The 14,343-nt window shown below is 32.6% G+C and overlaps 1 protein-coding gene across 1 annotated transcript in view; it reads left to right on the top strand.

Moving 5' to 3' along the window:
• The window catches only part of LOC114324504 (ammonium transporter Rh type B), a 289,838-nt gene that overhangs the window by 173,728 nt on the left and 101,767 nt on the right, over positions 1-14,343 (top strand). Inside the window, exon 6 of the mRNA XM_050645109.1 lies at positions 533-791. Within this exon, the coding sequence (XP_050501066.1) occupies positions 533-791 (259 nt within the window). The remainder of the gene's footprint in view (positions 1-532; positions 792-14,343) is intronic.

The raw sequence follows: 14,343 nt of genomic DNA, 5'->3' as shown, positions 1-14,343 counted from the left end.
TAAATTTTTAGCCGAAAACTCCACAAGACGAGGTAAACAGTGGATACCCTGGGCACCCGGTACTCCGTAGATCACTTCAGATGTCATATTCGTCGTTTGTGACCCTAAAAACCCCCCGAGTAATGATTTTGACTAATGTTTTATTGAATTTTAATGACAAAGTAAACAGTAGGTACCCTTAACACCAGGTACTCCGAAGATCACTTATGACGTCATATTCGTTTTTAGTGACCCCAAAAACCCCAGAGTAACAAAATTGAACTCATTTCCGCCGATAATTGACGAGTTCTGAATTTTTTATTGTCTGTTTGAGATGCACTTTAAAAATGCATTTTTTGTATGCAGTTTTTCAATATTATATTATGGCTTGGGGTCACAAAGTTTCCTGGCGCATTCACGAATCGACTGCAAACAGAATTATTAAGATCCGTCTTGTCGTTTTTTTTTTCGGCGGTTCAGTGCTTTATTGCTTCGACTAATACTACATATTTACTTTTTATTTTTAAATTCTTAACTTGTTAAAATTTTATAGCCATTGATAGAAAAGCGTTTGGGGATTCCAGACACTTGCGGAGTCCACAATCTCCACGGAATGCCTGGTGTCTTATCTGGTCTTCTTAGCGTATTGATGGCAGGAATAGCAACTGAGGAGTTGTACGGAATAAACTTATACAGTGTATATCCCGCTAGAGACGGAACAACTGCTCGCAATGCAGGAGAGCAAGCTGGATATCAACTCTTTGGGTTGGCCATAACTGTCGCCGTTGCTGTTGGTACCGGATTATTGACAGGTAAGTTACCTAAAATTTTACTGACTTAGCCTTAGACAGAAATGTGGCCATAATTCTTAGCCTTACCGAAACTTATATATATTTCAAGTCAAATATGCTTTGCTTGTTTTCGATTCAGAGGGATGGACAATCGCTGGACAGCAGTTTCTGCCATTTCAGGCTTCCTCGGCAGAGCTAGCGTGCACACCTCTTAATCGTAAAACAGCTAGACTATCTATTTAAGAGGAATTTCAAAGATCATTAAAATCCCCATTGGGACGCAATCCAGCGACATCTCTTAAACAATTTGAAAAGTCTCAGATGCGGAATTCACCATTATAATAAAATTGAAATGGTAAATAGTTATTTAAATCTGAAACTTTTCTTGTTGAAACTTTTCTGTTCAACAAGAAAAGTTTCGGATTTAAATAATTATTTACCATTTTAATTTTATTATAATGGTGAATTCTGCATCTGACTCTTTTCAATTTGTTATATATTTCAGTTTTAAAAAATTATAACGAAGAATATTTCCTCTAGAGCTCTTTAAGGAAAAATATACATCTTCGTCTTGGTTCCATCTTCTATCGAATTTGGATATCAACATGGCAATTCTTATTTTACTTACAGCAGCTCTAAATAGTTGGTTAGGGCTCAGACTAAACCATTCCCTTAGATTTCGTAACTAGGAGATTCGTATTTTTCCTCAATCTCTTTTACCTTTCATTTTACCCTCTATAATCAAACGCAGCAGACTATAACGAAGAAATCTTACTATATCATCGAAATATTCATGTTTTCGCCTCTTAATTGTCCGTATAATTTCTTCCCTCATCAACCCTATCAAGGACTTCGATGTTGCTAATAAGACCACTCACCAGCGGTAAGAAACTGTAAAACCGTGGAATTTTGAGAACCAAGGTCGATATCCTTGAAAATTTGGATTTAGGTAGTAACTATAACCTTTGTTAAAATCTACCCTATGCCAAAGTGCGCTTTTGCCCTGGGGGTGAAAACAACCACATCTAGGGGATGAAAATTGTTTAATCAAAATAACTATGGAACTGTCGGTCTAGACAGTCCAGTTGGCAGAGGCGCAGTCGATCGACAAATTTAGTGAATTTGCGATCGACTGTTCGAGCCTCAGCCAGGTCATGAAATTAATAAAAGGCCAACGCCGTAGTAGAAAATTCAATAGAATCTACGACTTGGTCTGGAATAACTGGCGTCTGATCGGCCTATGGTGGAGCGGTACGGCAAGGGATAAGGGCTTGCGGTTTGGTGATACTCCTCCATAGATCCCCACCAAAGGGCGTTGACGCCTAAGAACGGTGTATACATAACTATGGAAATCAATAGAGTGACTAATTCTGAGGAAATTTTGTTTCATAAATTTTTTTTGCAAAATTGACACCATCCAAGTTATTTACGATTGAAACTATGCATTTTTCATTGAAAAATCTCACGTTTTATAACCGTTTTGCATGAAAACCTTTAAAAAAATTTATTTTATAAAAAAGATTTATCATTAAGAATAAAATTATCGCTAATAAAAAAAACAAAGAAATTTGCGTCAGAAAGACCTAGGTAAACCCAATATCGAATGAGTTATTGCTCTTTAAAGGATGATTATTTTCGAAGACCCTCGAAATGGAGAACCTTCAATCACAAATAACTCGAATGTGGTGCAATTTTCTGGGAAAACTTAAGAGACCTCTTTTAAAACTCATTAATAAATCTTTCAAAAAAGCTCTGATAAAAGTTTTTTGCATAAGAACTCGCAAAAGTCGTGTACTTGGAAAAGTGGCTCTCTACTTTTTTCTTTTTGAAGGTATAATTGATACGATCTATGTAACTCGATCGGTTTGGAGTGCTTAGTTTAAAAAAAATAGTTGATTAAATTGATAATTACATTATTATAATTAAAAAAAAAAGTTCATTTTTCTTAAATAAATCTAAAAGTGTTCATAATAGAAAAACAAGAAAAAAATCAAAATTTTCTGTAAAAGAAATTCCACAAATAATATTTGAAACATTTTTTCAGATTATGAACATTTTTAAATTTACTTAAGAAAAATGCACTTTTCTTTAATTTTAAAAATGTCATTTTCGATTTATTCAACTGTTTTTTTTTAACTCAGTATTCCAAACCAGTCTAATTACATGGATGGTATCAACTATACCTAAATAAAGATAATTTCAAGTGGAAAGCTATTCATTTCTATTAGGATTGTAACGACAAGGGTTTAATTTTTACATTTCAAAAAGAAAAATCCAGAAACCGACTTTATTTTCGTCATGAGTAAGTCAGTTCTTATGCAAAAAATTTTTGTCAGAGCTTGTTTGAAAGGTATTCTAATGACCTTTAAAAGATGTTTGTTAAGTATTCCCAAAAAAATGCACAAAATGGGAGTTATTTGAGATTAAAAATTCTCCATTTCGATGTTCTTCGAAAATAACCATCCTTAAAAGAGCAATACCTCAGTCGTTATTGAGTTTACATAGGTCTTTCAGACGGAAATCTCTTTTGTTTTTTATTTTCAACAATTTTGTTTTTAATGGTTTTTTCAAACGGTTTTTTTTTCAGAAGGTTTTCTAATGGTTTTTTCAAAAGTTTTTCATGAAAAACGGTTTTAAAACCTGAGTTTTTTCAATGCAAAAAAAGTGTCAATTTTGCAAAAAAAATTTATAAAACAAAATTTACTCAGAATTGGTCACTCTAATGAATTCCATAGTCATTTTGATTAAAAACTTTTCATCCCCTAGATGGGCTTGTTTTCACCTCCAGAGCAAAATCGCACTTCCGCATACGGTAGATTTTGACAAAGGTTATAATTACTAAAAAACTACTCGGACTGTACGCCTGGGTTTGTCCTAGTTGGGCCAGAGAGAGCAGCATATGTGCCTCCTGATGAGAGACTAATAAGTTTCGAATCCGGTAGAGGTGCTTGCTGCACTCTCTGATTGAATTATAATAATAATGCGGCTGTAGATTCGTGTTGAAATGAAATTGAAAATGGTTATTCATTTTTAATTTACATGTTTACTCTAATTGGAGTACGAAGGGAACCATTCTCGTTGGAACTTTACCGCGCTGAGCAGATAGGACGTGAATTATAAATGGTAAAATTCCCTCATCTTCCTTAGTGTCAGCATCCGTTATGGCTTGCTAATTGTAGAAGCCCCGCAGGTGTTACCAGAGAAGATTCCCATTGTTTTCAATCTGGTAGGATGTAGAGTAACATTTTTGGATGTCTTTTTATGTGCTATTAGATTGAAAACTTAGTTTTTTGCTATCATATGCCGCTAGGGCATCCCTGCCATTTCGTTCGTTGCAATCCGTGACTTCACGCCGGGGTTTGTACTAGTTGGGTCAGAGAGAGCAGCATATTATGTGCCTCCTGATGAGAGACTAATAAGTTTCGAAACCGGTAGGGGTGTTTGCTGCACTCTCTGATTGAACTGGAATAATGATGGGGCTGTAGTTTTGTGTTGCAACGAAATTGAAAATGAATATTCTTTTTTTAGTTATAATTACTACCTAAATCCAAATTTTCAAGGAACTCGTCCTTGATTCTCAAAATTCTGAAAATCAAATGAAAACTCAAAATATTGTCTACCCATGATATTCGTAATATTTTTCGATAATACCAAGGTTCAAAAGCTTCCAATTTCTTAATTGCTTTAAAGTCCAGGCCTCAGGTCCGTAGAGCAAAGTTGTAAAAACGCAACAACACAACAACTTTATCCTTAGATCCATTCTTAAGTTTCTACTACATAGTAGATGTTTCATTTTCACAAATTTTTCCATTACTATTTATATACGGCTTCAACTCTTGTGTTTGTTCTGAGTTTTGACTAACCAATGTTCCTAGATATTTGTATATATCTACCCTTTCTATATAGCTAACGTAACAGGTGCTTAAATCTCAGGTCTTTGTAACTATTTTGGATCTGATATTTTGTGATATAATTGCATTTCTTTGGAAATAACTTTTGGAAAAACCTTTTCGTTTGCTCTCTGAGCATAAAACCATTCTTACTATTCTTTATTTGTTGGTTACCTATATATTTTCGTTTTATAAGTATTCTATTTTAATAACTATTAGAATACAAGATTCGCAGGAAATAACAAAATTATTCCTCAACCTAGTAGAAGTTGACTATATTGAAACGCTTTATATTTAAATAAAAGGAATCGTAAAGGAACGGCAATTAAATTAAATTGTCTTTGAAATGAACCGTTTGATTTCCATTTCTCGACGAAATATTTAAATTTAGAATTTATTAACAATAAAGGCAAACGGTACGGATCTGCTTTTGAAAAATGTATGTATTATTAAAAGGTAAATATTTAACTAACAAGTCCATTTGAAAGTATTCCAAACTTTTATACAGTTTATGTTAAAAAGTGAGGAATATGTTAAGAGAAAATCTTTAAAAAAGTTTATATTAGGTTTGTTCTAGCAAACAGTCAAACTGGTCAGAAACCGTCAGCAAACAGTTGGTCAGTGAGAGAACATAATACAGTCACCAGTGCTATCCCCTCTACTCGCGCTGGTCCGCTATTCGCTGATGGTTTCAAACCGTTTGAAACTGATGCTAGAACAAACCTATAATAGACTAGCTGACCCGGCGAACTTTGTACCGCCTTAGAAATAAATCAATAATGTGTCAAAGTTCAATAAATAAAAATTAACAGAAAATCAAAAAATACTTAAAAAAATATATGTGCGTATTATCTAATATAAAAGTATCTATTTAATTCATTCTGATAAGTAATATTTTTTTGCGGTGCGTAAATATTAAACGATGGCGATTTTTCAAGGCACGATTAATTTTCCTTGTCAGAAACATGGACTTTCAAAACTTCCAAAAAATTTGCGATTATAAACGTCACTGCTAAGCTTGCTACATACATCAACAAACATATTGCTGTTTACTACGTAAGAAGTGACACCGGTAGACCAGGGGCGGCCCGTCGGGGTAGGCAAGGTAGGCGGCGCCTACCCTCTTCAAATGTAGTACAATAATATAAATTACTTATTTCAAAATTGTAATTTATAAATTTTGACACAATACCTACAATAAAATAGCAAAAATTATCCAAATTATTTTTAAAAATATCCAAAAAATTTTCTCCGTAGTTATAATTATTGTACGCTCCTTGTAGTATCAGTAGTACTGTATAAGATTCTATATTCTTCCTTGGTCAGGCACTTGAAAACGTAGCCTGAAATAGAACGACGCCAACACCGAATTGACGTGCGATCTCTCTCTGTTTGCGCGAGCAGGCCTGCTGCAGGTCTGCTGGTAGCGACCGTATTCTGCGATTTTGAAAGGGCTGATAGGCACAGAGTTTTATAGCCGGACCTACAAAATTTTATCAGTTGCTTCTCTTGTGTCTTGTGAAACTGTTTAAAATAATTGTTTTTTGATTTTGGCTGTTATTAGTAGGTTAAGTATTGAATAAAACTAGGTAGGACAATTTAAATTTGTTTATGAAAACTGAATAATAAACAGGTAAATTTGAGATCGGTCTATTGAAGGGCATTTTAATTTTATATTAATTTAGTAAATAATAGTCGAGGAAATGAAGCATTTTGGCTCGCAATTTGTTCGTCCAGCATGGATTTACTTGAAATTTTCACAGAAGGTAGGGAATAGTCCAAGGATCATTTTCTATATCATGCCGCTGTAAGCTAAAACCTTGGGGGTGGTTGCCACCCCATCTCGGGGGCGGGAATTTTTTATTACATTTTAGCCATGTAAATCGATGTAAAAGGTAATTCTAAGAAAAAACTGTTTTTTACATTTTCTTCGTAAAACTAATATTTTCTGAGTTATTCGCGCTTGAAAGTAACAGTTTTTCGATGAAAAAATCGACTTTTTTAGAGGGTTTTTTGAGAATACCTCGAAAAATATGCATTTAATCAAAAAAACTGTGGATATCATACTTGTATCTTTTAGTAACATAAACGAAATTCTTTTTCTGTAATATCCTTAAGACCAATACAAACCGAGATACGACATGTTAACAGTTAGCTTTTTTCGTCAAATGCATAATTTGAAATGTTCAAAGTAAAATGACGGAAAAACTTTGCATTTTTAGAGGAAAACTTAAATAATCTTTTTTAAAGTATATAGTAAGCCCTTTCAAAACATAATAACAAAAAGTTTCTAGCCTGAAAATTAAGCGACTTATGTTCAAAAATAGGTCGGTACCTGCTTTTCTCTATGAAAAAATCAGTGAAAACAACCCCCTAACTACCCTCCGTATTAAAAATTGGTCTTCACCTTTTTGTAGTTCCTTTTATATGTGTATTATAAATAAACCCAAGAAGTTTGACCCATTTAAAAGGCCCAATTTTAGAAAAATTGGAGTTTAAAGGAAAATAAATTTTTTGGAATTTCCCATTTTTCACCTTTTACTTCAATATATCTCCGAAAATACTGGAGATACGAAAAAAAATGATAAAATACTAAATTGTAGCTTTTTTAATAACTAAAATGCCCTTGTACATATATTTTCATTACAGTGAACAGTTAGCGAGATATAGTTGTTAAATAGTCGAGCCCTTTAAATCCACCCTAATTAAAAACTAAGAAATCTAACGGAATTTAGTTTACACAGTCTTATAACTCTTCAAAAATCCTACAAAGTCATTTTTGAAAAAACTTTTTATAGCCAAAAATGAAGGAGCTATGTTTATAAAACCATTTTTTTTTTTTCGAAAAATTGGGAGAGACCGCTTATGGATAATTTTCAATGTATGTATAATACCACAGAACCGGTTCGTATACTGGAAGATGACTAAAAAACTATTTGTATTTGTATTTGAACATATTTGTAAATTCGTATTTTTGTTTAAATAAATGTTTTTGTAATTCTTTAATTCTTCTTTTTATGTATAGATCTATTAAAATATCTACTTATAAAAACTGTAATGTTATTAAGGGTGGTTTTTAAGGGTTGAAATATTATGATATTATTTCCTAAAGTATAAAACAGTCAATATTTAACCAATCAAAACCAAATTTTACCCATATTAAAACTTACAATGTTTTTATATAATTTTTGAAAATAAGGGATAGTTTACACCCCTAAAAATAATCAACGCCCTTAAGCATGATATAGAATATGAAGTACAGGGTGAGATCATCCTAATCCCAAATTTTTATGTAAATCGATGCAAGCCGAAATTATTCTTTTAGGATAAGTAAATTGTTTATATATAGCTCCAACAAGGGTGGTTTTAAAGGTTGAAATATTATGATAGTATATCTTAAAGCATAAAACAATCATTATATAACTAATAAGAACCAAATGTTGACAATATTAAAGTTTAAAATGTTATTTTATAATTTTATAAAATTAGGGGTAGTTTTTACCCTTAAAAAACCAAAAGCGTACAACGGCTCAATATAGAAAATGAACTAGAGGGTGTAATGAGTCTAAAACCAAATTTTTGTACGAATCGATGCTGGACGAAAAAATTGCGAGGTTTTGCCATTTTTTCAACTTCATTTCCTCGACTATAATTAACTAACGACAAATAAATCTGTGAATAGTTATTTGTCAGTCGTCCATTATATTTTTATTGTGTTTCAATACAATTTGGATAATTTAAAGTTAAACTGACGAATTGTGTTATTAGATTATATAGATCATTAAAAATTTAAAGCGAGGTTAATTGTTAACTTATCAATTTATTCGAAGAGTACATTATTATTTGATACATAAATAAAATAAGTAATATTTGACGTTGTTGAAACGTAGGTGTGTTAGTTTTATTGGTGGAAAAACTTTAGTCATCGAATATGATTATTTTAAACGATGTAATATGCAGTTTGATTGAGACGCCTTTTTCAAGGCGCCAAAATCAAGAAAGATCATAAATTATTTCAATGGGCCGGCCTTTACCAAATTTAACAATTTTATCCACAGATAAGACAAAAGACAATCGACCATTTTCGAAATCGTTTAAAACAATATGGTATGAAAATCATAAATGGCTAAGCGGAAGTTATTTTAAAAATTCACTTTTCTGTTGACCTTGTCTGTTGCTCTCAAATTTGAAGCAAAATGTTTGGGTGAGTCAGGGATATTCAGATTTGAAAAATTTATCAGCTAGTGTAAAAAAACATGAATCTTCGAAAGAACATTTAAACAATTGCTTAGGTTTAAAACGGTTAGAAAAAAATAAACAAACTATTGACAGTGCTTTAGCTGGACAAATTTCTCTATCTAATAAGATATATAACGAAGAAGTTGAAAAAGATTGAAGAAGTTGAAGAAATTGATGTTATAATTCTGTTAGTAAAACAAGAACTTGCATTTCGCGGTTGTGATGAGAGCCATAATTCTTCAAACATGGGTAATTTTAAAGAAATTTTTAATTTAGTAGTTAAACGCGATCAGGAAATCCAGGATCATGTTAAAAAATAGAAGGGGTGTTCACGGGTTTGTCAAAAACAATACAAAATGATTTAATAGATTGCCTTGCCGATTACGTAAAAAATGAAATTTCAACAGAAATTAATGAAAGTCAATTTTTTTCTATACTAGCGGACGATACTACTGATATAAACGAAAAATCACAGTGTACTTTAACAATCCGTTTTGTTAACAAAGTTGGTCAGGTAACAGAAAGATTTTTAGGGTTTTTTGATGTTAGCGAGAATAGATCTGCAGACGCTCTATATAGTTTAATTTCAAACGTACTTGAGCCATATGATTACAAAAATAAATTAATTGCTCAATTTTACGATGGTGCAAGTGTAATGGCTGGCGCTTTAAACGGATTACAATCAAAAATTAAAGTAGATTCTCCAAAAGCAATTTTTACACATTGTTGCGCTCATAGATTACATTTAGTATTGCAAGACGGCTCAAAATGTATTACAAATTGTAGGATATTGTTTGTCGTCTACCCGAAGTATATGTTTAGCCTACCTGCATACTGAGGTCACGAGCCGCCACTGCGGTAGACGCCTTGCGGGAATAACTGGTCTAAAGTATTTTTCAGCTAACAAGACCGCTTTGCAATAAAATGCTGATAAGTTTATTACTAGCGGAGCAGATAAGCGGCGATATATTTTAAACTACCTTTATGAATAACATTTTACTGGTCTGTTGTTTCAATCAGCACTCCTCAACAAGTTATCGTTTATTGGTTTTAATATTTTATTGCAATAGTACGAGTACGGAATATTTATTTAAACAGTGAATTTATTACATGTTATTTTTTTAATTTCTTGTGACGTATCGTATAATGTAGGTTTACCCAATAATCAAAGTTATGCCTTTACAAAAACATATTGTTTAAAAAATAATAAGTATATATGTGTCATAATAAATGTAATCTCCTTTATTCACACTTTAAAAATTTGTTTAGTATGTATGTATTTCTTAAAGACACATAATCATTGAAAAATGATTCATGCTATTTAAAAATATCTTTCTGTTAACGACACTGTTATCGACAAAGTAGATCATATTTAAACTTGTCATCATATTACATTTCTGTGTTGTTTAATAATTTAGCAAAATACATAATCAGCAAAAATCTTGTTTGAAACAGGCGAACGGTTTTTGCAATCACAATCAATGCAGTGTTTATGCCTGTTATTATTATAGCATTGGCTGTTAAATAGTTTGTGTTCGATTGTTTCGTTTGTTGTACAACCCTCGTCCTTTTTAGGGTGTAGTAGTTATATGGTTGTACATAAGTACATACCTATTTTTTATAGTAGTGTAGTGAAGCGGTAATTTAAAGTAAAATGAATAATTTGGAGAAACGTAGAGTGTTGTCTCTAGAAGAACGGCGTTTAGTTCTCAAAGTCGAAAGTTATTTCAATTTGGAAAAAAATAATATGGGTCCATTGGCATCTGTTCAGAAACGCACATGCGATGCTTGCGGTATCTCAGAGAGAACATACCGAAGAATTAATAACATGAGTGAGGATGAAATAAATAAAGTAAGCAAGAGAAATCGTCGACATCCAAAAACTTTAGATTTGCACCAGTCAATTAAACTTGAAATTAAAAATATTATATACAATATGTATAAAGCCAAAGAACATGTAACAATTATCTCCGTCTACCCAACAGACGGAGTAATCACCTTAATAAATCACAATATTTCTTCAAAATACCTTAACGCACGACCTTCTACATAATACCTATAACAAGGTATTCGGTAACTGGTATTATCAGCATTGTGTACAAGGCCGTGCGTTAAGGTATTTTTAAGAAATATTATGATTTATTCACTTGATTACTCCGTCTGTTCGGTAGACGGAGTATAGTGCTGTGTTACAAAAAATTAAAGACAAGGAACTGTGTGATATTAGTTTAACAAGTTTGTGGAGAGTGCTGAAACATTTAGGTTTTCGATCTAAAAAGACAAATAATAGACAAGTATTTTGTGAACTCTCTAATGTTGTTTCAAAACGGTGGCATTTTTTAAGAAAATATATGAACAATAAAACGTCTGATAGTCCGAAACAAGTTGTATTTTTAGACGAAACTTGGATTTTCGCTAAAGGAAATATGTCAAAATCATCCTGGCAAGATGGCACCACGAAATGTTATTCTTCTAATCGTTCCGGTAATGGTAAACGCTACATTATACTTCATGCTGGAAATGATGAGGGTTTTATTCCGGACGCTAGTTTAATTTTTTCGTCCACAAAGAATACAGGTGATTACCATGGAAATATGGATGCAAATATTTTTGAAGAATGGTTTGAAGAAAATTTGTTGAAAAAATTGGAGCGACCATCCAGAATAGTGTTGGATAATGCATTCTACCTCTCCAGAATAGAAGAGAGATTTCCTTCAAGCAGCTGGACAAAAGAAGAAATACAGTTGTGGTTGACAGAAAAAAAAATTTATCACAGTGACATATGTTTAAAAGTTGATTTACTTCAAAGGTGTGGAGAGCACAAAATTCAAAAGAAATTTGTTACTGACCAAATGCCTCTTAAATATAGCCATGAAGTTCTTCGACTTCCGCCCTACCATTGCCACTATAATGCAATTGAGTTAGTTTGAGGTATAGCCAAAAAATTTTATGATAAACATGCATCCAAAACAACAGATGACGCTAGCGTTCTTAGTTTATCGAAAGAATCGCTAGAACAAAAATAAAAGCAGTACAATGGCAAAATTGTATTAGACATACGGAAGACATAATCGTTAAGTCTTTTCAAACCGAGCGAGTTATAGATGAGGTCCGGCCTCTAATTATTCGGATAGACAATTCAGATAGTGACGACTCTGATAGTGAAATATCAGACAGTGAATAGGACAAATCGTTTGCTAAAAAGAAGTGTTTCGGGAATTTAATTCGGACTTTGCGGTGTGTTTTAGTTAAACGAAAAAGTACCTTCGGTCTAATTACTGGAGTGCATACTTTCAATAGCTTTGGTATTAATTACTGCACTACACGTATTTAAACCTTTTGTTTTGTTGAAAACTCGGAAATGATTTAGTGCCAATTTGTTTCAAGGTTATATTTACTACAGTGTCTGCAGAAACTAAAGTCTTGGATGTATTTTATTCAAATCTGGACATACCAGCAACTTGGCAAGTATTTTCCAATTTTACTGCATGCAAAATCATTCGTATAATTTTCACTCTACGCAAAATAGAGGCTTATAGAGACCTTGATGAACATTTGATGTCGACAAATAATTTCGAGTAATCGAAATATTCCGTCCCACTTCTTTTAACACGCTCTGTATATACATATTATAATTATTTTATTTGCCTTTGATACAGTAAAATCCAATATTATTACTGAACATAAAATACAGGAAATTAAATATTTTTACTTTTCAAGCGATCGGAATTAAATATTAACGCCCCACTGTTTGAGGCCCACTGATCATATCTTAATTACATATCGGCCGTCATTGGGTAAAAGGACTTTAGTAATAATTGGTCAGTTATCGAACACGGTTCTTCTTTTGACATCATAACCATGAATAAACTTTACCTGTCTGAATATGTCCTTCCATTTATACCTCCTTTATGTTATTCTTATCCATTGTCTTACATTGATAGTTTTCAGGTCGTCTTCTAAGTCGAACAACCATCTCGTTCTGGACCTTCCTTTTGTTGTCAGTGTGTCAGCTTCTACTGTAATAATATTTTCGTTAGTGTTTTTGTATCTTCTTGTCTCTAGACATATCACAGCTATGGCAGTCTTTGACTTTTCACAAATCTTACAATATCGCACACTTTATTTAATTTTAATTCGTAATTTTAATTTAATTTCGTCCCGATCTCGACTCCCGCCCCGCGATAACGACAAGGTCATCATATGATGAAATGCATAGTTTGCGAGCCTATAAGGTACATACATACTGATGTGATCTTTATTATTGATATGAGATAATATTCTTATATGTTACTTAATTTAATCAATGTATTAATACTAATCTAATTAATTAACCAGATCACATATCAATATGTTTTCAATCTCAGGGCGAATTATAAATTAATTACTTACTTCCGTGGCTTCTAAATATTTCTTAATGGTTCCTAATCGGGATAGAAAAGAAAAAAGTAAAAAAAATACACATATGGGTTACAATTATAATCAAAATATTTTTTATTTTATTTAAAAAACAATCACTGCTTAATATTTGCTATTTCTTATTATTCTTAAACATAACATTTACAAATGGGAATCTTATTTCCTTTTGGTTTTCAATTGAAAGTTTTTTATTAACATTTAACTATTAGGAGTTATTAGCAACAACTCTATTTAAGTTTGATGAAGCTTTTCTGATATTATTGATTATGTTATTCAATTTTTATGTGGAATTTAATACGAAAAACCCATACATTCATGTCCAAACAAATGAGACTGACCTTTTCCTGGTGAACTGAAAATGTCCTCACACAAAGCCCGTTCCTGCTATCCTTGGCTGCGATCAAACCTCGTCCTGGCTTCCAGTAATGTACTCCTTTGAAAAACTAGCTCGAATAGCTCTCGTTCCTGCTTCGGTCGTGATGCTGTGTTCTACCTTTTTCGAAACTGCTATCAGCTACCGGGACACTCTTGGCTCAAGGAGGTTCTTTTACTCTCGACCTGGCCTACTTCTCGTTCCACGATAGATACTCCACACTCACGGAACTACCGGCTTTCTCACTCTCCGTACACTACCGTCTCCTACTCGACTTCACTTCTCGACAGCTCAAAACATTCTGCTCTCACTTTGTCATTCATTCCCCTACTTTCTAAATATCCCTTCCAAATTCACAAATCAATCTTCCACCACCAACTCTCATTCGTAATATTCCTCAAAACCAATTTTTAATCTTTCTAAATATGCTTAATGGATTTCCAAAGAAAATATTTAATTCCCATTCTAAAATACTTTCTAACTATTTACAAATTTTAATGACCTATTCTCTCTTTCAAATGAGTCTTATTTAGCATAGGCTAATGATCGAAACCTTCCGCGAAAAACGATAATGAACTATCATCTATTTCACTGAGTTTTATTTAGCATAGGCTAATGATCGACCTTCCGAGAAGAACGATAATGGTACGCG

This window comes from Diabrotica virgifera, chromosome 3 (assembly GCF_917563875.1).
Source record: "Diabrotica virgifera virgifera chromosome 3, PGI_DIABVI_V3a".
Taxonomy (NCBI): Eukaryota; Metazoa; Arthropoda; class Insecta; order Coleoptera; family Chrysomelidae; genus Diabrotica; species Diabrotica virgifera.
This window is presented reverse-complemented; position numbering and strand designations above follow the sequence as displayed.